Genomic DNA, 26,163 nt, shown 5'->3' with positions numbered 1-26,163 from the left:
TACTTGCTCAGGCATGGACCAACATGGGCACACTGGTCTATGAGGGAATTGGGCTTGTTTGTAGGCAGCTTGCAGTGGCTGTCACATATCAAACCCAGTGGAGCAAATCACAGCGTTTCCCCAGAGCGACTGCACAGCCGGCATGGATAGAAGGGGAAAAAAGAAAAAACAACATGGCACGATCAGGTTTCTGGTCTTTAGAAGGTTGCCATGTGGATGATTGGGGTTGGATAGATGAAGGTAGCACCTTACAATGAGCTCTAGTTACAGAGGGGGTTGAAAATGTAAAATGAAGCCACCCAAAGGTCACATGGGTTAAGGTAAGTTTGCAACCAGCAGAGAACTAGAGACTTTATTACACTTAAGGTGTGGTCAAAATATTGTAAAGCAAAAAGATTGATTGTCCATTCAGTAGTAGTTGTGAATATGAACCATTGTGTTGTTACGCCCCGTCTAGGGGTAAGGAGGTAACATGAAAGGGAAGACTACACACACAATGCTGCTTAAGAAAATATATAAAGATTTTATTTACACAATGATTTTTTTCGATTTTTTTTCAACTTCAGAAGCTGACCAGGCCAAAACAAACAAAACAATCTAAATTTAAATCTCCTCTATTTTCAGCAAAAAGAAAGAAATTAAAATGCACTTTCTTACCTTACTCCCTAGTCCACAAAAACAATCAATTAAAGAAGGTACAAAAGAAAATGGCGTCAAGCTCCCTACTTACTATGTACAAATATTTACAATCAGCAAACAAATCCAAAAAGGGGCAAAACAGTAGGGATGGCTGACATGAAACTGACGTTTCGACACAGTGTCGAGATCCCGAAGCGCAAGTGTTTTGAAACACTGCACCGAAGCATGATCCGAAACACCTGGGGTCTGTTCTTCGTACGTGGATTACTCAGTTAACTGGATTTGGATATTGACGATTTGACACGATCCAGGATCGTTTCGTTCTTTAAAGCTGATCCGAGAGTTGTTGTCATAGCAACAGTTCTGCTAGGTCAAACCTGATCGGGAGCAGGTTCAATTCATATAAACAGGATTAGATCGGCTCAGTTCAGGCAAATATATACAGAAAGTATGTACCGAATTCTGATATTTTCTTACAGTTGTAGTTATATACACTTGGGAAAATGGTACATATTTTTTAAACTATATATATATATATATATAAGTTATAGTTATTAATAAAATAAAGTTATATATATTAATAAAACTTATGCAATCTGCACTCTCGAAATGAAAGTACAAAGAGGTGGTGCAAAGAGAAAACCTATTGATATGAACTTTTTAGATCGCTTAGTACAAATTGTGTATAATAGAAATGCACAATATGTGACTTTTTAAAAGCAATAATACATTAATGCAGTCATAAACATGTTTTGACAGTTAATAGTGATTTGATGCTTCACAAAAGTTGCAGACGCCTTTACCAATATCAAAATGTTTTTGTAAACAACCAGTTATTCTTTACACCGATTAAAAAAACGGCTATTATAATAAAGAAAATATTTTTCTAAATGTGGAACTAAATACACTGATATGCACTGAAATACATGATGAATACTCTTGACACATGGAAGTGTAAAGCCTGCAGCTCACAACAAATGTGGAAGGTTATTGCGTGTCATATTTAACAAACCGTTTCTGCTAATTTAACGTAATTTTGCTCACATGGATAATTGAATATTAATCAGATGATGTCATTACGCTGCTGTGCCGTCAGCCAATCGTTGCATTGCTGATCATGATTTCGAGGATCGATAGATCTGTCCTTCACAACACACGCAGCGATCTCAGATCAGTTTATCCAGACATTCTAATCTGATTCGCGAACTTGTTTGAAGAACCAAATTAGCGAGAGATCAGTTATCAAGATTAAAAGATCCAGGATCTGCCAAATCATCTTAGATCATTTAAGCGAGGTACGAAGAACGGACCCCTGATCTAGATCTAGCAACAACCCTGTTTTATGACCAAAACAATGCAAATTTATTTACAAGGTGTTTATTCGGATGTCAGAGCAATGTTGAAACAAAACGATACAAGAACAAAGCAATACCAACTGGTATTAAAGCATTTCAAAATAGCTGTATCAGCCTGGATTCGAACCCACTATTACGAACTCTAACTGCTTGACTAAACCACTTGTAGGTTCTAGGCTACAAAGTGGGGTTTCATACCTCAATTTGCTCAACTGTTCTTTGCTGAAGCTGTTTCAGTGCAATACAAATAAAATGACCACTAGGTGTCACCGTAGAGTGGAGTTTCGAAACGTTTCGAAGCTTCGACACAGTTGCTTCGACTGTTTCAGTGTTTCACGAAGCCTCGCTTTGCCCACCACTATAAAACAGCAGAGTAGTCATTTAACAGGCAGAGGTCAGATTTTCAACATCAACAAAGCAAGAACTAAAGCACTAACTACCTTCACAGATCTTTCTGAAACACTTAGACAAACTCCAATTCAACAAACCTAACAAACAAACACACACTTTTTTTCTATAACCATAAACACACCACTATCAACCACAAGTGAGCTCAAACAGCTAAACAGGAAGTGACAGAGGAAGAATTTATAGGCAGCCAGGAGTCAGCCGACAAGGCAGGGTGTGGCATCAATTGGAGCAGGGGCAGGACAAAACAAAGGAGCAAGCAGCTACTTCCTGCAGAGAGACACAAGCTGCGTCCCAAATCGCATACTTATGCACTATTCTACGCCATTTTGTAGTATAAATAGTGTAAGTAGTGTGTTCACACTGAAAACTCTAAAAATAATAAGTGCACTTTAATTACCCGGATGATGCACTCATTCAGCCGCTAAAATGAAGTGTGTAGTGATGGACACTTCACGCACTCAACGACCGCAGGTTTGCTTACGTAGCGGAAGGGGCGGAGCTATCAGACGCACATGTTGAATAACTTTATTTATTTTTGATGGTGAAAGCAAAATTCTCCTACGAGAGTGATTTTAGCGCCTCCCGATGGTGAATGCGGTTATACTCACGGCAGGTATTATCTGATAATTCGGTCGTTTATTTCACTGATTTGGCGACCGTCTAACGTCATCAGGGAAACGGTTTGAATTTCCGCTTAGTAAATAAACATTAGTGTGCCATTTGGGACGACACTACATACATATACTATCCTGTTGAGTGTGTAAGTGCATAAGTACATAGTGCATGAGTGCATAGTGTATAGTGTGCCATTTGGGACGCAGCTACAGAACACTTCCCAAAAATAAAAAAGAGCAGAATTAATATATAAAGGGACATAACAATTGGCTGAAAATATATGAAAAAAAAAAAAAAAAAATATATATATATATATATATATATATATATATATATATATATATATATATATATATATATATATATATATATATATATGAAAATATCATTGTGTGATTGGTTAAAGTGTATAGGTTTCTAGAGAGACACCGTTAGGATATTTTTCTTGCCAAAATCTAAAACCCATCACTCTACTTAAAAGGGCATTCATCAAGCCACTGGAGTTGAAATTTTCGTATAAGTTTTTTTCGTATTCATATGCGAAAAGTTTGTCACGTAAACAAACCTTGCAAAAAGAGTCCGATGTGTATTAATTAATCCATTACAAAAAAACGCAAAACATTTCAGAGTCAGATTAAGCAGCAACACTTTGTTCTCCTCTCTTCTCCAAAGTAGAAACAGAAAGAAAAATAGGCTGCATATATGGAGCTCATCCAATACTGCATAGAGATGGAGAGATCAGCTCATTATCCAAGAGATGCGCAGGATTATCCTGAAATAGAAAGTTTATTTCAGGAAATAAGTGGAATTTTGATACATTGCTTGGGATATTTCACACATTCACATGCCTAATCAAATCCTGAAAAGACTGGCAGTACGTATAGACATTAAAATAGATGCTGGCCGTGTTGACGTGTCCAAGCAACGAACGGAAAGTGGACCATGCTTTCTATTATAATGTCTAAGGGCAGTCTGTCAAACGTATGGACACACACACCAAGCAACAGCAGGGCAGATGTGCGTCAGTCACTGAATCCAACATACAGTGGTTGTTAACTGTCCACCACATTTTGTCTTTATTTTAATGGACTGTGTTAGTCAAAACACCTCCCAAAGTGATTTTTCGGATGCAAAAATCAGAACAAAATCTAACTTTTTATGACCGACGAAAGTTTTAGAGGCAGCCTGTCAATATGATTACAGACGAAAATTTCAGATTCAGTGTGCAATAACCTCTTTGATGTTTGAATTTGATGTTACCTTTTTGTAGCTTAAACCTTGAGTGCCATTCACTGCCATAACACAGCTAAAAAAAACTGGATATTATTTAAAATAACTCGAAGAGGAAGAAAGTAATATACATCTAGACCAGGGGTGTCCAAAGTCGGCCCTGGGGGGCCAGTGTCCTGCAGATTTTAGCTCCAACTTGCCTTAAAACCACTGTAAAAGCCTAGTAAGAGCTTGATTAGCTAGCCCAGATGTGTCTGATTGAGGTTGGAACTAAATTTTGCAGGGCACCATCACTCCAGGACTGAGTTTGGGCACTCCTGATCTAGACAGACTTAAGCATGAGCGATTAAACGAAATTGTTTTCTAGATTGTTATTTTTTCCTATTAAAGCAAAAGGGACAATATATAAATAATTTTACCTACTCTTTTCTAATTAAATAACTTTAAGTTTGTATACATATATGTTTAAATACAACTGGTGACTCTAGATTAAAAAAGGTGAAAATCATCATTAAAATACAATTCCCAATCCCAATTTAAAACCTACTTTATATGACTTGTCAATGGAATTTAAAATATCTACTGTATGGTTTGATCAAACCAAAATGTATTATGGGTATTATGATTATTCATCCCGACTCCAATATGGCATCACAGTATTTATTCATGAGAAGCAAAGGAGATCCAATCATTTGATATTATTGATGTTCAACACAAGCTTCAGTAGACCAGCAATCGACCAGAAAAAAACTGGGTGACGGTCTTTCAAAACTTTCCTTTGAATTTTCCAAAAAAGATACAGATTTCTGAGATTTTATACTGTTTATTTCTGGACAAACTGCCGCTGGTCTCTGATAATGTGGCATGTTGGCTATGTAACGATATGACGAAGGCACATAACAAGATTAAATGCTCATAATGCAATATGCTTCAACATATTTCAGCGAGGGAACCGCACGCACTTGACTGAACATAATCCAGATTACATAATGAATCATATGAATCATTATGCAAATAAACAGATCCGCTTGATGCTCCGCTGTGAAATGCCACAGAAATTAATGAATATTGGGAGCAAAACTGGCATTTTGGGTTGAAAGCGCAAATTACATACATTTTCTGATTATTATGCCAGCCATTATATTTCATACTACAACTTTATTTCATCAAATCTGTTTCTAGATGGTGTCCAACATTGTGTTATATTCTTAGAATGAATTATTTGATTTCTATTGATGCTAACTACAGAAATCTTCATGCACCTAACAAGTAAAGTAGCTTATCTGTCTGATGCTTAAAAACAAACCAAAAGAGCTCACAGACGGAGTGTGTTTCATGCTCATACAAACAAAAAAGAGGACAAGGTGGAAAAAAAAACTCTTGCAATATGGCATGATAACCTCTAAGGGCCTTTTCCAACCTCACCACCTGCTCCTACTGTCTGTGCTATGGGCAAACAGGCCAAGAAGTGAAGAATATATGTGTGTGTGTGTGTGTATTCTTGTCTTCAGGTCAGCTACAGTAGGCAACTACAGCATCTTTTAGATCAGTCTACATATCTCAGCCCTAACACATTGACATTCCCCACATGCAGTTAACTCTAAATGTGGATAGACTACTAAAGAGGCTTTTTGCTCTCCGCTATCCCTCAGCATGTTTTGATCACGTCAAGCACATCCGCTTGAAAGGTTAAATGCTGTATTTGCCTGCAGAAGCAGTGCTTTCCCCGTGCGTCATTCACTGAATGTCCTCCTGGAGTAACTGTCATCTCCATCTACAGGCAATCTCCCATCTCCCCCCTCGCTCCCCGAGCCACCGGCCTATCACTCTGAATCAAGCACATCTGTCTGACTGCATGCAGACCCGGGATCGATACTTTACACATGCGTGCAGGAGTGGCATGAAGGAGGGAGGGTCCATGTTCAGAAAGCAACAAAGCATGAGGCAGCATCACCACAGCATCATGTTAAACGCAGTGCAGCAATGCAGTATGGGAGGAGTTGCAAGCAGGTGTAATCAATCAGTGTGTGCTGCAGGAAACACATGATGACATGCCCCTATATACATATACAAGACATATACATTTACTTCTAGATTAGCTGCTTAGTATTGAAATTGATGTTTTTGTATTCATTTTAGTTAATGAACTAACAATAGATGGACATTCCTGAGGACAATCATAATTAACAATATATATATATATATATATATATATATATATATATATATATATATATATATATATATATATATATATATACTGTATATAGATCATATGCAACGTTTATTATTTTCCAAATATTTCTCAAGTGATATTTAACAGAATAAAGAAATTTTCACAGTATTTCCAAAAACATTTATTATATATAAGCCTTTATATATAAGTATTTTCTTAAAAAAAGGTCTTATTTGTTTTATTTTGGCAAGAATAAAAGCTGTTTTAATAATAATAATAATAATAACAAACATTTTAAAGTCAATATTATTAGCCCTCTTTAGCTATTTTTTTTCAGTTGGCTGCAGAACTGCAGAACAAATCATTGTTATACAATGGCTTGCCTAATTAACCTAGTTAAGCCTTTAAATTACATTTATAGCTGAATACAAGTATCTTGATATCAAACTAGTATCCACTATCTACAGTAAATATATCAAATAATTTAGTTATTAAAACTATTATGTTTAGAAATGTGTTGAACAAATATTTAAACAGTTTAAATATTATAAAATTCATGCCATTGACTAGCTGGCAGCTAGCTCTCTGCAACGCTCACATGAAACATGGAAAAACTAGGCTGCTGCTGGAAGTGGTGTTAGTGAGGCCAGCAGGGGGCGCTCAATCTGCGATCTGTCTAGTTCCTAATGCCCCAGTATAGTGAAGGAGACTGCTCAGTGACTGCTGTCTTTCGGATAAGACGTTAAACTGAGGACCTGACTCTCTGTGGTGTGAAAAAGAGTAGGGGTTTAACAAATCCTGGTCTCCAAACCATCTTCATATGATAATTGCTCTGTCTCCTCTCCACCAATCAGCTGGTGTGTGGCCTGGCCTGGAGATTCCCCCAAAAATGTGTAAAAGTGCTTTGAGTGTTCAGAAAAGCACTATATAAATGTAGGGAATTATTATTATTATTAAAAACTAGCCACATTTAAAATCTTTCTTTTTCAAACTCAATGATTTACACTGCTTGATTGAGACACAGTGTAATGTGGGTCTCACACCTCACAAGAATCAAAGCTTTAATTTGCAATTGGAAGAACCACGTCTTTCAAATATGAACATTATTTATACCACAATATCGCTAGTGGCTGCTGCTCCTGACAACGTTTGAATTTAAATGCCTTTATATCTGGTTTTACACTTGAGCAAAAGAATAACTGCTTAGGTCTGTTTAACTGACTGATTATTTAACTGATTCTGATCATATATACATTTGCTGTTTAAAAAAAGTCATGTCAAACTTTTAATTATTTCAGCAACCTTAAAAACCAGCTGTACACAAGGCCCATTCGAATAAAAACTAATAAAAAATTAATTACAAAAAAAAAATGATATGAGTGTCAGAATCAGAATAGCGAACATTAAATCAAGTGAACTAATCAGAGTACAAATCGACTATTGTGATTGAATTAGTATAGTTTTAATGCTAAAAGAACAACTGTGCACTAGCACAAGATATTTATTTGGTTCTTAATCTAATATTAAACTTTAGCATTTTTTAAAGAAATGAAAAATATCTGTAATATATTTAAATTTAGCAAACAATAACACACTTCCAAAATGTAAAAAATAGCAAAAATTTACAATTAAATCTACCAATATTGGCATGGTGAAAAAAACAAACCATTTTTCCCTGATAGCCACTATGGTACAAATAATCTGTGCTCCCCTAATAAGACTGCATCATGTGTGTACTGCATGTTATAAATCTATACAGGGCAGAGGAAACTCATTAGTATGCTCATTACAAACTCATTAGTGCGCCACATGCTAATTGAAATTAAATCTATAGAGTCACATGCACTGTAAATTGCCTTTTTACAAATATCTTAGGCCTATTTCAACTTACACGTCAATGAAAAGTAACAAGGGAAGGGATTAGGAAACCTCAAAAACTGCATAGAAACCGTTTGACCCATATTGAGCATCACGGGTCAATGTATTATAACTGCTCGTTTCTACAACTCCAAAAACAGAAACAGTGGCTCATAGATGATTCAGAGTCACTTGGAAAAATAGATGAAAAACATGTGTGTCCATGCAAGGGAAAATGAGATTCTTTTGAAGTTCAGCTCTAAATCAGTGACTTCAATATTTTGGACGCAAAAAGCTGCTTGAGCATCAAAGTGAGTGTCTTGGGAAGCTTTGTAAGAACAGGCCGGTCTCTCCTAAGAGGGAAGCTCTGCTCTTCTCTCAATCGTGGACATGTTGGCTAATGCCTGGCATTTGAAATGGCAAAGTTCAGACAAGGTTCATAAAACTACAGCAAGCCCAGGGGAAAATCGTTGCCTTATTTTCATCTTTTCATTTTCTCTCTCTCTCTCTCTCTCTTACACACACAGAGTCAATCTCAAATGCATTAGCCAAGATCTGGTGAGAGGTCCTATATTGGGTTGGAATATATTGAATAGCAAAAAAATCAAAAATACAAATTGATAATGGACTCCCAAAGCCCTTTATCATCATCAGATAAAATTTATATTTCACTGCACTCGCTACTCTGCAAAATATATATTGATTAAATAAGCGGGGTTCCTCAGACGCTTCTTGAAGGAGATTTCTGGGTTAAAACTGGTGTGCAGTTGGTGTGCAAAAAAGGTGGGAAGTGAACCTGCGTGAAACAGATGCTATTGATGGAGAGGATGTTGTGGAATTGGCCAGTTGCTCTCTTCAGTTGTTTTTGTAAAGGGTATAAAAATGCAATGTATATTTGTATAGGTATATGAAACACAATGCAATGGTATAAAATAAAGTAAAGTAAAATCCCACTTTATATTAAGCGACCTCAACTAATATGTACTTAACCGTAACCCATTATGAACACAGTAAGTCCTACATTATTTATTGATGCATTTACATAGTAAAGCCACTTAATATAAAGTAGGACCAAATAAAATATTTTTATAAATTTTACGAGTTTATATTTTTTGAATAACTGTGGAAAATACTTATCCTTAAATCGTAGCAACCCTATTAAAAATAAATAAATAAATGAAATGAAACGCAATATGTACTGGAAATCTAAGACAAGACAAAGCAAAACAAACAAAAAAAATTAACATGCTTCTTGAAGGAAACTTGTAACATAACACTTTTTTTTTTTGTTTTACTAAAAACGAGGATATATTTTGTGCCTGACTATGGAAAATACTTCCTCACAACGCTATAAATAAAATAAAATAAAATAAAATAAAATAAAATAAAATAAAATAAAATAAAATAAAATAAAATAAAATAAAATAAAATAAAGTAATAACGGTTAGGACCTGTACATGCTTCTTGAAGAAGTTTTCTGGGTTAAAGCAATTTTATAAATGTCACGAGTTAAAATTTTATGCATAACTGTGGAGAATACTTGTTTTTAAATCCAAGCAACCCTACGAACAAATAAAAATAATTAATAAAATATATAAAATAGCACTAACTGGCCATCCAAAACAAAATAAAAATCATAACCCAACTTTACAAATTTATGAGTTTATATTTTTGCGCCTATCTGTGGAAAATATTGTTTTAAATCCCAGCAACCCTATGAACAAAAATAAAATAATACAATAAAATTCACTATCCTTCAGCTTAGTCTCTTAAAATGGTCAAAAATAAATAAATAAATAAATATAATTCATTTTCCTTTGGCTTAGTCTCTTAAAAATAAAATAAAATAAAAAAAAAATAAATAAATAAAATTCATTTTCTTTTCGGCTTAGTCCCTTTATTAATCTGGGGTCGCCACAGTGGAATGAACCGCCAACTCATGCGCAGGGGATGCCCTTCCAGCTGCAACCCATCACTAGGAATCACAAATTAAATTAAATTAAATTAAATTAAATTAAATTAAATTAAATTAAATTAAATTAAATTAAATTAAATTGAATTAAATTAAATTAAATTAAATTCACTTTCCTTCGACTTAGTCTTAATAAAATAAAATAAAATAAAATAAAATTCACTTTTCTTCGGATTAGACTTTTAAAATAAAATAAAATAAAATAAAATAAAATAAAATAAAATAAAATAAAATAAAATAAAATAAAATAAAGAGTATCATGGTGGCACGGTGGGTAGCATGATCACCTCAATGCAAGAAGGTCGCTGGTTTGAACCTCGGCTGGATTGCCATTTCTGTGTGGAGTTCGCATGTTCTCCCTGTGTGCTCTGGTTTCCCCCACAAATCCAAAGACATGTGGTATAGGTGAATTGGGTAAGCTAAATTGTTTGTGGTGTATTTGTGTGAACGAGAGTGTATGGATGTTTCCCAGTGATGGGTTGCAGCTTGAAGGGCATCCACTGTCATAAAACATATGCTGGGTAAGTTGGCCGTTTATTCCTCTGTGGTGACCCCAGAATAATAAAGGTACTAAACCGAAAAGAAAATAAATGGATAAAATAAAATTAAATAAAAGGGCCGTTCAAAAACACTCAATCTTCTGGAAAATATACGTTATAAAAATATATTGATTAAATAAGTGGGAACCCTTACATGCTTCTTGAATGAAATTTCTGGGTTAAATCTAAAAGTGACCTGCGTGCAGCAAAAGCTACTGATGGAGAGGAGGCAATGGAATTGGCCCTTCGCTCTCTTCACTGCGGTGAATATGAGAGAGTGAATCTCTTGCATCCCCAGAGAAGTGAAGAGACAGACAGTCTGAAAGAGTGAGACGCTCCAGAAACGACAGCCTGTCAGAGTGAGAGAGGCATCTGCCAGACCTCACACATACAAACACACACAGACACACACATTCCAGCTCACTCGCTTTCTGCCTCTCTCACTTTGTCTCTGTCTGTCTCATGTGTTCTGTATTTAGACAACACTCAATTTATGCAGACCTGCACACTGCAGCACTTTAAAAATGCAGATGCGCTGAGTCTGTATTTCAGTCCATGCTACATCGGAATATGCCTACTGATACTATATTTAAAAAAACATGAAACAAACAAAACAAAACATTCTATTTCAGTGCCTGGAAAAATGCAAAAGAGAAATAAATACTATTTTTTTAAAATAAAACATTCAATTAATGTAAAAATGACATAATATTACAGTAAAAAACATACAGTTTTTAAATAAATAAAGCAAAATAGTTTAATTATACTGTTTTAACATTATTTTTTATAGCTGTAGAAAGTATTTGCATTTTCTCTTTTCCATTTTAATGTACATTATTTTCTTATTTATTTGTTTGTTTGTTTTGTTAAGTTTGCCATGTTCAAGTAGAGAACCCAAAACAAATATCATGCATAAAAATGTCTTTTACTAATTGTTTACTTCATCTCTCAGTACACACAAACACCTTCACAAACCAGCATTCAGAGTGACCAGCAGAGCATCTTGGGTCTTCATAGTCCACCATGTTTATTGTTGTGAGAAGTGAAATTCATCTCTAAAGCTGTCTTTATGACTGACTCTAAGAAGCTTTCACTGCTGCAGAATCATCACCTTCTCCAGCAAAAGCACAATGATGACGAGAGAAATATATCAGCAAACTGCCACAAAATGTCCACAGAAAGCTGGCCAGACAGCAGATGACAGTCTGGGCTGCATTAAAATAGGCTTGGCTCTGATTTCTAGCACTGGCTGGAGGATCCCGTTCAGTGCAAAAAGCATGTTTACAAATAATACCCAAAAAATGCCAAAAAAACATATAAATTCTACAAATACATTTTGGGCCTTTTTATATTTTTATATTAAATAATAAATTTAAAAGAATTTAAAATATATGTATATATATTATTATTAAGAAATTACATCACATAACACAAAAAATACAGTGCTCATCATAAATAAAAACTGCATTTTGAAAACCAATGTTTTTATTCATTTCTCAGTGAGTATAGGTCATATATTTTGAACAGAACATTATTAAACAGTTCTATTAGTTAAAATATTAGTTTGGTCAAAGAACATCTTTAGAAATAGAAAGATAATTAATTTACATTCAAAAGAAATATTGGTTAAAAAATACAAACTACAAAATTTCTGCATAATATTTTAGTTTCTCTTGATTTTTCTTCCATTTTTAAAATTTTAAATAATGTTTTCCCCCACATATACATTTAGGTATACTCATTTTTGGACAGTTATCGTAAGTTTTTGGTTGGATTAGCTCCAGATTTGAATTCAGTATCAACTAATCTAATGTATTTGCACAAATTACTCATTTAAAAGATAGACTTGTTAGGGATGTACTTAGTTGAAATCAGAATTATTAGCCCCCCTGTTTATTTTTCCCCCCAATTTCTGTTTAACGGAGAGGGGATTTTTTTCCAACACATTTCTAAGTATAATAGATTTATTTTATCTTTGCCATGATAACAATAAATAATAGTTGACTTTGAAGACACTTCTATACAGCTTAAAGTGACATTTAAAGGCTTAACTAGGTTAATTAGGTTAACTAGGCAGGTTAGGGTAATTAGGCAAGTTATTGTGTAATAATGGTTTGTTCTGTATCGAAAAAAAATATATAGCTGAAAGGGGCTGATAATTTTGACCGCAAAATGGTGTTTAAAAAAAATTCAAAACTGCTTTTATTCTAGCAAAAATAAAACAAATAAGACTTTCTCCAGAAGAAAAAATATTATCAGACATACTGTGAAAATTTTTCTGCTCTGTTAAACATCATTTGGGAAATATTTAAAAAAGAAAAAAGAAAAATCAAAGGGGGGCTAATAATTCTGACTTCAACTGTATGCTCAGCACTGTATTTATTTGATGTCTGATACATTCAAAGCAATTTTTTTAGAATAAAATTGTTCTAAATTAATATCAATTCTTCTAAATATCTCCATATGTGTGTCTTTTTGAGAAAAGAAATTTAGAAATCTGTTGTCAAATTCAAAAAGTACATTTTACTGAGCATCACAGTTATGAAATATATTAAGCATATCTTTAAAATGCACTTTTTAGCTGTGTGGTCCAACAAGTGCTGTGTCCAGATAAACCACTACTGCTGGTCACTTGGAGCTGCAGGGAACACCTAGGTCAAGGAGTAGTCAGGGGTCGAGGTCAGAGGTTATAAGGGAAAGGCCGAGTTCAGCTAGTGAGCAGGTGCTGCTGGGCCGATCTGATGATATTCTGTTGCATCCTGTGACATTTTATTTTCAGAGCTGTCTGTGATGAATTTCTGTGATCTAAAGCTCTTTGTAAATAAAGTAATCTGTTGCAGGCAGACGCATCAATCAATGCTTCCTGACCATGTTTTCAAAAATAGGCCTCGCTCAGTGTTATCAACGCTTTGTTGATCAATAATACCGCTTAACTGCATGTGCTCCAATTATTGTGCAACTGGTGCAGAAAAATAAAATAAAATAAAATAAAACAGAACTGGCCATGTTAATATTATCTGCAATAACTAATGTTAAAATATATGAGATAAGACTTAATGAAATTAGAAATAAATAATGTTCTTTAACAATTAAAATAGCATTCACCTGGACTGATTTTACTACATTTATTGTTTCCTTATTTATAAATATCATACACAGAGTTTCTGCAGGTTTTACTAAGTTAAATTTAAGACTTTTTAAGACATTTTAAAGACTATTATGAATAAAAAATGTAGACTCATAAAGGGCTAAATGCTAAGGAATTTTTCAAGATGGAAAAGATTGTTATTTGCCCTATCAAAAATAAATGTAGAATTAAAAACAATGTAATAATACAATAATAAATTAATAATGAAAAACTAAAATATTTTACATATTTTTTAGCAAACAATTTCAAATATTGTGTAAAAACCAGCAAGCTCTACTTGTATCCGTACACTTTTTTCCAACATAAACGTTCTATAAAATAAAGTAAAAAATGGACAAATGTTTTAAAACTATAATAAACTAAATCTGGCGACACGGTGGCGCAGTGGGTAGCACGTTCGCTTCACAGCAAAAAGGTTGCTGGTTCGAGCCTCGTCTGAGTCAAATTCTGTGTAAAGTTTGCATGTTTTGCCTATGTTTGCATGGGTTTCCACCGGGTGCTCCGGTTTCCCCCACAGGTGAATTGGGTAAGCTAAAATTGTCCATAATGTATGAGTGTGTGTGTGTGTGTGTGTGTGTGAATAAGTGTGTTTGGGTGTTTCCCAGTGATGGGTTGTGGCATGAAGGCCATCCGCTGCATAAAACATATGCTGGATAAGTTGGCAGTTCATTCCGCTGTGGCGACACCAGATTAATAAAGGAACTAAGCCAAAAAGAAAATGAATGAATGAATGAATGAATGAATGAATGAATGAATGAATGAATGGGTGAATGAATGAATGAATGAATGTAAGAATAAACTAAATGTATGCACAACAATCTGTCCAGGTCAGTGTCCTCAGCATGTAAATACAGAGCTATTTTAAATAAATGTTATTGTAAGGAAAATAATGAAACCATTATGATAGAGTTAAAAATGACCTTTTTGTGTAAAACGTTGTATTGAGCTGGATTGTTGTATTGTTATTGTATGGGTGTTAATGGTCAGATTGGGCAGCTATACATGAACAAAGGAAAATTAAGACCTGTTATAAAATTATTTAAGACCAAAAACACAATATTTCAGTAGATATAAAACTTTTCAAGGCCTAAAATTTTGATTTTGACATTTAATACATTTTAAGAAAAACGGAAATGCGGAAACCCTGATACGATTCCTCAGTCAAGATACACTTACTTGAAAAGTTTTATATGAGATAATATAAGACAATATATGAGATATAAGTTCTTTTTTTTGACAAAAATAAAAGGCTTATTTAATGACAAAACCTTCCAAATTTGTTTAGTTATTATTCTATTACATTAGTTTGTTTCCAGTGGGGTCAGAATTATTTTTTTTTACAGTAAACAAAACTTGAAAATCAAAGATTTTCTTCTCTAGTAAATGATAGTTTGGATCTTTGTAGTACAGTAGAAAATAGAAAAACATTTTAAAGTGTTCTTTCGAAATTTCTTTTCATCAAAGAATTATAAAAGTGAATATATTTACCACAACAACATTAACAGCTACTGTTATCAACACTGACTAAATGTTTCCTGAAAATAAAGTCATAATAAAAGACACTGAAGTAATGATGATGTTGGAATATTCAGCATTTGCCACAACAGGAATAAATTCTGTTTTAAATTACTTCAAGACAAAGCAGTTCTAATAATATTTCAAAACATCACTGCATTCTGATCAAATAAATGAAACGGTAGGATAAGCACCGTTTTTGTTAAACTGAACCTTCTCAAATACCAAATACAGTCATCTGTGCAAGCAAAGTAGCACAGCAGCATCTAATAACCTCCGAGTAAAGCCCCATACGTTTCCCGTCTCTGAAATCATATGCTCTCGATAAACTGAAAGAAGATCAGCATAAAAACACTCTAATGAGAAAGTACATCTGTGGCTTTTCCTCTGCAGTACAGTATGAATCAGCCAGATTGGAGGAGCTCTTATTAAATGTCTTAAAAGGATTTCAGAAAGCTCTAAGTGATTATGTCTGGCAGACCCTCCACCGAAATGCTGACATTCACAATAGCAAAGGGTTAAAGCTTTCCTAAAGATTAAACATCCACTGCACTTCCATACACCTTACAGTATAACAAAGCAAACCTGCAGCTTTAAGAACAATTTCTGCTTGGTGTACTGTGCAGTAATGTATATATATGAATTATTAGAGCATGTGAATAATATTATCACAACAAATTCTATTTATTTGTTAGGCATGGTGGAACAAAGGGCTCTAATTTTCTTTAGATTTAAGTCAGAATGAAATAAAAAAAACTGATTCTTTTTCCTCACTATTCTGAGAAACAGCTTCATGAGCTTAAAAAAAAGGAAATGTATGCTGTGGATTTATTGATGTAAATGTTGCCATTTTCTTATTGCTGTGAGCATTTCATGTAAGTTAGGAGTTGCCAAGATGTCAAGATAAAAAGATGGATGGTGCATTTTCTTTTCTTCTTTTTGTGAATAAAATAACAATTTATGTATGGATAAATAATTTATAATGTTGAATTTGGGTGTCACAGTGGGTAGCAAGATCACCTCATAGCAAGAGGGTTGCTGATTCGAGTCCCGGCTGGGTCAGTTGGCATTACTGTGTGGAGATTGCATGTTCTCCCATGTTCATGTGGGTTTCCTCCGGGTTTTCCGGTTTCCCCCACAGTTCAAAGACATGTGCTATAGGTGAATTGAATAAACAAAATTTGCGGTAGTGTATGTGAATGAATGTGTATGGGTGTTTTTCCGGTGTTGGGTTGCAGCTAGAAGGGCATCCGCTATGTAAAATATATGCTTTTTACACTGCACTTTTCTCCCATAGACTTATTCCCATTCATACGCATGCGAATGTGACAGACCGGAAACGCAAGGTCGTGCAGCAAGTTGCCCAGTTCGCTGCATTGGAAAGTTCAAGCTTATTAAACTCTGACCTGCAAAATCGCATTACATGATTGCATGAGACCAATCGAGGTTCAAAACATGACCTCTCTGGACAATCATTAGCTTTCTTTAATGTATAATCGACTTGATTAACTCCTACTCTTTTGGCAGCACCGTATGACAGAATTACACAAGCTAAAACTCTAGTGTGACTGCAGCTTAAACCGAAAGAAAATGAATGAATGAATGAATGAACCATGGTCAGCTTCCAATAATGATAACGGATTCCCACTTCTCTGAATTTTCATTTGCACTTCGTCCAAGATTTCCTGGTATTTTCAGATTTTAGTAACTGCAGTAAATTTTTCAGGTCTAGAAATCTTACATTCTCAGGTTTTTCAGTAAATTAGAACTACTATTTGCTATCATGCTGACCTGTCAAGAACAGTCAGGTATGGTTCCAGTTGTATTTCGTGAGCCTGGCACAATTACAAACTGTTCTTGGCGCAGAATTTTATGCGAGGTTATGCTATCGTGCTGAACTATTCTGAACTGAAAAAGCATGTGTGTGCGTGATGTCATCACTCTGTTGCCTGGTTGCCAGTTTCTTCACAGCTGGCTAAGCAGAACCGCACTATTTATGTAATTATTTTTTAGTTATTCAATGAAGAAAATATCAGAAAAAATAAGTACTCACAACAGAAATATCTGATCTTTGTCCATTTCGCTGTTTACATTAAACTTGCATTACCAATGCAATGACTGATGTATTTGTAACACATTCCAGAGAGCTCCTTTATCAACACCACAGTGCAAATTGAAACCGTATCCAAGCTCACTCCGTCATGCATGGCACGAAATGAAACTGTTCGGCCCAATAGTGGAGAAGCAACAGGACGGTATTCTCTAGTTAACACATATTTCAAGAGTTCACACTTAGCTGATGATTGATAATAAAGCTAGTTTGGCGTGCTGTCCCGGGAGAGAGCCCTGAGCTTATAAGATCCTCGAGCCCTGGGCTCCCTCCCGTTGCAAGGCGAGAGGGGAGTTTGAGCTCAGGTAGATCTCGATGACTCCCCCTCTTGCTTGTTGTAGCTAAGTGTCAGATATGGAAAAGGTGTACTCAGAGTTTAGCTAAAGTATTTGGATTAATTGTTTAGAGTGCTTGTTTTTGAACTGTGGGAGGAAACCGGAGGACCCGGGGAAAACCCACGCGACCACGGGGAGAACGAGCAAACTCCGCACAGAAATGCCGTCTGGTTTGGAAAGGAATTAAACCAGGGGCATTCTTGCTGTGAAGCAACAGCGCTAATCGCTGGCCACCGTGACGCCCGTTTGAAAGGAGGGAAAGTAGGGTTGGGTGGGGGGGTTTCTTCAAGACGAAGATATTGAGATGAGAAAAGTCTGGTTATTTATAGTAAGTTAAGGATCGTCTGATAGGATAATCAGTCATTAGCTAAAGTTGGAACAGCTGTGAACAATCATAAGCACGTGATCCTCTCGAAATTTGTTTATAAATAAACTTCACTTAAAACAACTGCACATATTTTCATGTGAAATCCTTCATTCATTTTCTTTTTGGCTTTGTCCCTTTATTAATCAGGGGTCGGCATAGTGGAATGAACTGCCAATTTATCAAGAATATGTTTTACACAGCGGATGCCTTTCCAGCCGCAACCCAACACTGGGAAACACCCATACAATCACACACTATGGCCAATTTAGCTTATTCAATTCGGAGCCCACGGAGAAAACCCACGCCAACACGGGGAGAACATGCACACTTCACACAGAAATGCCAACTGACCCAGCTGGGGCTCAAACCAGGGACCTTTTTGTTTGAGGCGATCGTGTTACCCACTGCACCACCGGGACGCCCTCAAAAGAGATCCCAACAGATGTGTGGATTCCATCTAAAGCAGTGGTTGAAAGGCAACAAAAAAAAAGCATTTCAATTTAGATATATTAATGTAATCTTACTTAAAACTTCTAAATCACACTAAAATTAGAGATATATAGCATTTAAATTGATATCTTATTTTGTGCTATTTATTTGTATAATAACAGATGGTTCTTGGAAAGGATAAATCATTAAGAGTCATAGACCTTTTAGGCTGAAACTTTAAAAAAGACTGTCAGTGTGTAGCTCTGTTAACCTGCAATCACTTGTTTGAGCCGAGGTGCCTATATAGCGCCTTTATAGCTTATGCAGCTAACTTTGAATTACTTGATAAAAAAACTAACCACAACGCTTTTTGGGATTATTAGAATAAAGTTTTATTCGTGTCTCAGCTGAAAGCTGTCTAATCTACAAACTCTGTTCCTAGAATGAATCAATTAAATAGAGATTTTGTACTGTTACAGTAGGTCCATAGATATTTTAATTTTGACAAAATTTTGTTACACCAACACAATCGATTTGAAATGAAACGATGTGCTTTGACTCTAGACTGTCAGCTTTAATTTGAGGGTACTTACATCCAAATCAGGCGAATGCTGTAGGAATTACAACAGTTTGCATGTGCCTCCCACTTGTTAAGGGTCCAAAAGTAATTGGACAATTGGCTTCTAAGCTGTTCCATGGCCAGGTGTGTGTTATTATTTTCAGAACTCTATATTTCTAAGTGACGTTTTATGAACAAACTTTGGGAGGAGCATGCGCAGATGTTTTGATGAGGCTATTTAATCATTGATAATCATTATCCAATCAGCATAAGACCAAACCCCTACAAATAACAACATCCATTATCTCTCGATTTCAACATCCCTCCACCATTTCGGCTCCACACTATTAAACCAATTTCCTATTTAAATCAGAGGGGGGGGTGTGTTCTGAGACCGGGCTAGAGACTGCGCTCAGGCCACTATCTCTCTGCCTCACGACAAATGGCATAACACAAGTTAAGGTGTCTTTCTGAGCTCAGTTCTCTCTCCACAGACAGCACGGCAAATATGCATCTTTCTTATTCAGTCAAACAACTCATGAAAACTATATAAATGTAAAAACTATCTGTCCGAATATTTAATGACTTGCTTTTGCAGAAGTTTAACAATTCTCTTTTTACTATTGTTTTATATTTATTATAAATGACTTTTCCATGCACATCTTTTATTTTATTAAATTCATGTGCCCCATAAACTTCATTGAAATAAATTCCCCTCCTTCTTCAATAAAATCTCTTTTATGTTGATGTGTTTATTGGCACTAGGGTGGCAAAACCTGTGACTTCATTAAGATCACAGCAACAGCGAACGACAACAATCCAATCAATTCCTGATGAACAAAATAAAGTCCTTTTGCTAGGATATGTCAAACCAGGGGAAAAGACAGCCACAACTTCAGTTTCAGCCCGACTTTAACACAAATTTTACCACAAATAAAAGCATTCCAGGAAAATGTTTTAGATTGTTTTAGTTTCAACAGCACAAGTACACATTTTATCATATAAAACAGCAAAGAAACATAGAGTGTGCTATAACAAACACCTCATTCAGCCAAATAGAACATTATGCTGAGCTGAGTAATGGTGCTTTTCCACTGCACGGTATGGTATAATTATTACCAATACTAAATCCTTTAGGATTCTGACTGGCCAAAGAGAAACGTCACATCCTGCGTCCTTATGTTTGTGACATAAGAGACCAAACCCGCACAGCTGGAAATTTCCGGTTAAATCAAGGTGCTAAGTGGTTTGCAACTTTTTTTTCTGCTGCTAGACTGCATTTAAGCCTACAATAAGAACCAATATTACATTTCAAATTAAATGAAACATAGGACTGGACGTCATGGTGCCGCAGTGGGTAGCACGATTGCCTCACAGCAAGAATGTCACTGTAGGTGAATTGAATAAGCTAAATTAGCCGTAATGTACATGTATGTGTGTGAATGAAAGAGGGTATGGATGTTTGCCAGTGTTAGGTTGCGGCGGGAAGGGCATCCACTGTGTAAAACATATGCTGGGTATGAAGCATCTGAAACATTGGACTCCTAGTAGGGGGTAGGGTGTTGGGGGGCGGTGAAGATATTAGCAGCTGTTGAAAATGGCCCTGACGAAGAAGACAAAGTAGCAACTTGGGGTGGAAAAAACATTTAGGATATGATGAAAGCCATAATACTTTATAAGAGAATTGATGGTGTTATTTAATTACATGAAAGGATTCACAAGAATGAACAGTGGAACAATGTATTTCTGACGTTGAAAATAATGTTAAGACGTACTGATACCCAGAGTAAGCACAATGGAAAATACTCAGACTCTTTCAAATCTTCTAATGAGCCAATAAACAATCATTGAATGTGTGCACCATAACATGGCAGTGTTGTAGAAAACAGACTAAACACAATTATACTTTTGGTTGTTTGTCAATGAGCAGATCCAGCGAGAACTTAATTGGGGCAATGCAGAACAAAAAGCACAATAAGCTCAGCTTGTGTTTATGATGACGTCGTGGCAGTTATGGCATTGCAACTATAACGACATGTCTACAATCCCACCCACTTTAATTCAGAGCTAAACTGCATTGAAGAAGCAAACCAAGTCATGCTGAATTTGTAAAGCACCATTAAGTGGCACACTCACCATTTGTTGTCTCTGTGATGCATTGTCTAATGGAGTCTGTTAAACCAAGGCTGGCAGCACTGGGCAGAGGGCCGAGGAGGGCAGTCAGGGGCACATGTTTGGACTGATTAGGAAGCGGGACTGTGTTCTTTCTTCCATCTAAATCCTTCTTTCCTCCCTGGTCTCTTCGGTTAAGCACCTGACTTATGAACTCTTGGTTAAGATGTTTAGCTGCTGCCTCCATTTCCTCATCCTCTGCATCTTCATCTCCAGCCAATCCAGAGGCCAAAGACAAAGAGTCATCATCTGAAATAAAGAAAGTAAAACTTTGGAATAAGGTTCTATTAGTTAATGTTCTTACTGATTGGAATTAATGATCTATACATTTAATACAGAAATTATTTCTTTTTTATAATGCCACCGTACATTCACACCGAAAGCGGCAAGAGTGTCAAAGTAGCCGGAAGTCATTAATTTTCAATGAGAGCTGGCGGTGATAAGCGGCGAGGAGCAGCGCGGTGCGTCTTTGCCAGTTGGAGCGTCGAGGAGAGTTGAAATCAAGTCAACTTTATGGTAATGAGATATGACGTGGTTCAGCGGCAAGCAATCAGAATGTAGAAGTCCACCGCTTGAGAGGAGTTCAGAGAACACAGACCTGTGAACTTTGGTTCTGATAACAGTTGTTCTCAAGGCTTTGATTATTGTGGTCCCCAGATTTCCAATTATTTACAATGTTTCCTTACAGGAACAAACATTTGGAAAAGTTAGTGGTAAGTTACTGATGTGCATTACCGTTATATATTTTTTTCTTTAAAATGCGGGAATCTCATACAACAGTACAAAACAGTATGGCTGCTTCAGAATATATCAGACATATGGAAACATTTGATAATTAAGTGGAGCAAACAAAGCCACACCACATGCAACTTGATCTTCCATTGTTAAATGAATTCAATAAGAAGTGTGCAACATTTTCACGCTATAAAGCATGTTTTATGCAGGAATGTAACTGACATGCTGCAATGGCCCCTTTAAATACGAGATCAATGTATCGAATTTTGACGCTCTCGCCGCTGGAGCTGAAGGCAAACAGCGTTGTCGCCAGGGTGGCCAGAGCGATCTTGCATGGTCTCACCACTTTCGGTGTGAATGCACAGTTAGTTAATGAAAATAGAGTTGTTCATTGTCAGCTCGTTAACTTACAGTACATAAACTAACGGTCAAGGGTCACAAAACACCAAAACACATTTTTTTAGATAAAATATATAAATGTTTTAGGTGGCTAAAAACACTATAAGGATACATGTATTTCACTAAAAAGAGAAAATTGGTGGTTTTTGCGTTGTTTTGAGCAAATTTCTTCTTTCCGTTTGAAAAGAAATTTTGAAGCAATGAGATCATTGTGTAAATTCCAGTGTGGAGATTGGCTGTCTCTATCTAAAGTGACGTCATTGAGTTTTCAGCATTATTTCGTGAGAAAGATTTGGTTTGAACCAATCAGAGCGCTCTATTGTTAACGAGATGCAACTGTGTTGACGAAACTCCCCTTTTCATGCAAACCATACCCTTTTTCGCTGCTGGATACTCCTACCAAAGAGCTTAGAATGACCAAGAGGCGACACTCAATAGAACGTTCCATTGCAACAGCAGCGCCCGGCACCAGCCCTGGATTCTGCCATTTTGGAGTGAAAGCGGTCGGCTGTCCATTGGATCTTATGTCACGATGGCAAGCAGCTGCTTTGTTTTTATTTATTTGTTTAAAAAGAGCATTAAAGCTGAGATACAACCTGAAAGAAGACAATACAACACTTGCTATTAAAATCATCAGCACTTTTAATAGTTTATTTTACAGACGTATAATATGCTGTTGTTCTATTGGAATTTCCATTCCAAAATGGCCGTCGCGCCATCTAGTGGCTGTTTCCCAAATCGAACTAGAGTGTCGCCACTTGGTGATTCTATGCTATTTGCTCCTCTAAACAAAGCTGGACTCTTTCCAAACTTTTTTCAAACTAGAGGTGGGAAAACAACCTGCTGAGAAAGGTCCTTTAAAAAGAATTAATTATAATACATAAGTAAATGTTGACATTATTATTAACTATGATTAATAAATGCTGTATAAGTATTGTGTCAGGGTTCTGCCACTCTGGTCTTGCTAATTCTTGTTTTGGTGGCAGAGCTCTCACACTACCCATGTCTGGTCCTGTTTCTGTCTCTATGTGCGCGCGCCCCGTCATGGGTGTACGCAGAGTGTGCGCGCTGCCGCTTCATGTGGCCGTGCACGCTCTGCGTCCCTCAGACGCGCGCGCTCTTGTACTCGTGTTTGTGTTTGTTCTGTCAGCAGCGCGCTGCTTTATTCTCGGCGCCTCCGTCTAGTTGGTTTCAGTTTTGGTTGGCGGTGAGATGAAGCATGCGCGTTGCTTATGTGTGACCGCACGGTAAGGTGTTTATCTATCGTGTGCTCGTGTCTTGCGTCTCTTGTCAAAGCACGTGGCTCGGTATTTACATTGTGGTCACGTGCTTTTGTCGTGTGCTTCAGTGTTGTGTTTGTTGTCATGAACATGCGGTTAATGAGTTCTCTCGTTGGCTGCATGTTCTTGTCCTGCTAAGTGAGCGCATGGCTTGTGTTGTCTCTCTGTGTCATGCGCTCTACCGTCTATTGTCTTGTCCCACCCTCCTTGTTAACCCATTATTAGTTAATTGTGTTCACCTGTTTGTGTGTTAATTTTCTACAGTTTATATACCCCTCACATTTGCTGTCCTGTGCCAGTTCGTCATCACATGTTGTTGTTTGAAGTCTTGTCCTGTCGTGTTTCCAGTCCTTATCCTTGCCAGTCTGCCCAGTCCTGTTTGTATGTGTATGTATTTGTTTTGTTAATGTTTTCCCCCTCGGGGTAGTTTATTTTGCATTTTATTTTATTTTTATTATTTAATAAATACCCATTTTCCTGCACTTGAGTCCTCGCTCCTTTTTCCCCATTTCCCCTCACCAACCCTGACATATTGTTTATTCTTAGTTCATGTTAGAGAATACAATAACTTACATTAACCAATGGAATCTTACTGTAAAGTGTGATCGTTGAATCCAAATCAGTACTGGTGTATTGACACTTGCATCAGCATAAAAAAATCTTTATTAAGAACAGATATGATGAGCGCATTGTGCTCAGATGAGCCTGAATGTTTTAAATACACATGCAGAGCAATTGATCTGATCTACCTTCTCTTGCGTAGGAGGCATAAATCCCTTTCATTTTGGTTCTGCTGCTTCCTGCCAACTGTGTCTCAATCTCATCGCGGTATGAGTCGATCTCACCTGAAGAACATACACACGCACGCACGCACGCACGCACGCACACACGCACACACACACACACACACACACACACACACACACACACACACACACACACACACACACACACAGAACCACACACAATGTTGACATCTCTGACTGACAGTTGGGTCTTTGCTATGGACAGATATTTAGCATGCAACATGAACTCCATGTGTTCAGTGTAAGATTAAGATTACATACAATATGCTAATGGACCTTCAAATAATGACATATTGCCCTAAAACAGGGAGAAAATTCACAAAAACAGCTGTTCATGGTAAGGTGAAGGCTCAAAAAAAACTATTTGCTATTCATGATTGTTGAAAAAATTCTTGAAGTGTTTAGAGTAGCTGAGAAAACACACAACGGAGAGCATTAAGATGGCTTGTTGAGTCAATAGAGAGAATCGATATCTTATTCCAGGAGGACAGACTAACCTTGATATTCCTCAAGTTTCTTGACCAACTCCTGCTCCAGCTGAAACAACGACATTTTAATTAAGAGAACCACTTATCCAGAGTATCATATGGCTGTATGCCTTTATATAATTTCATTCACGCATACAATACAGTTTAATGGTTAGCATATTTCAAAGTGCCCCTATTATGCTTTTTTGAAAATTACCTTTCTAGTAGTGTGTAATGTAGCTGTTTCTGGATGTAAAACATGCACTGTAAGAGGCCATTCACACGGAATGTGTTCTTTGTTTTATTTAGGTAAACATACTTGATGGATGTTCATGATCATTATGCTGGTGCCTCATCTGTTTTGCAGCTCCTCACACATGAGCGCCATGTTTTTGACACCACGTCAAGTTAAAAGTGATTTTTACATGCAGAGCTGCTCATCAATGTCAGTTCCAAAGCAACTGTTTTATTTGACAGCAACACAGCAGAGAAGACACTTTTTAAAAACCATTCCTGAGCGTTGCATCTCACATGCAAAGACCCATTCTGTGTGAATGGCTACCAAAGGAACTGATTCTAATTTGAACCTACGGAAAGAAGTTGCCTGTAATTTCAGCTACACTTTCAGCACAATCCTAGGAAGGTTTGGAAAAATGTGTTTAATGGTAGTCTATGATCTCACTGGCAACCCGGGAACCAACATTTGACTTGTAGTTCAGGCTGAGGCCAGGAAGAGTTTGGTTTAAGCTGTTGACAAATATATTTTTACACACATCTAAATGATGAGGATACTCAAAATAACATGGTAAAATGGACACCAGTTACTGATTGCTGTGTTTTCAAGTGTAAGAAAGCCTGTAGAGCTGAAATTGGATGCTTGGATTGTGGCACAAGCTGAAAGTGATCAACAGATAACAATGGACTGGACCATGATCTGACCAATCAAAACAGAGAGTCAGAGAAAAGAGGGGTTTAAAGAAACCAGATCCTAAACAAACTATTTCAGACAGTATGTCAATCTGTCTATCCAAATGCATAGTATTGGAA

At 36.4% G+C, this 26,163-nt stretch overlaps 1 protein-coding gene across 11 annotated transcripts in view; it reads right to left on the bottom strand.

Annotated features, from left to right (window-relative positions):
* Positions 1-26,163, bottom strand: part of brf1b (BRF1 general transcription factor IIIB subunit b) — a 198,941-nt gene that overhangs the window by 48,897 nt on the left and 123,881 nt on the right. For all 11 annotated transcript variants that reach the window (XR_012395401.1, XR_012395399.1, XR_012395404.1 and 8 more), the window contains 3 exon segments: positions 25,147-25,186; positions 24,593-24,688; positions 21,394-21,678 (listed from right to left, as the gene is read on the bottom strand). Coding sequence is in view for 3 of the 11 variants with exons in the window: in XM_068215387.2 (XP_068071488.1) it covers positions 21,394-21,678; positions 24,593-24,688; positions 25,147-25,186 (421 nt within the window). In the remaining 8 variants the exon portion in view is untranslated.

The sequence above is a fragment of the Danio rerio genome, chromosome 20, assembly GCF_049306965.1.
Source record: "Danio rerio strain Tuebingen ecotype United States chromosome 20, GRCz12tu, whole genome shotgun sequence".
In the NCBI taxonomy this organism is placed as follows: Eukaryota; Metazoa; Chordata; class Actinopteri; order Cypriniformes; family Danionidae; genus Danio; species Danio rerio.
This window is presented reverse-complemented; position numbering and strand designations above follow the sequence as displayed.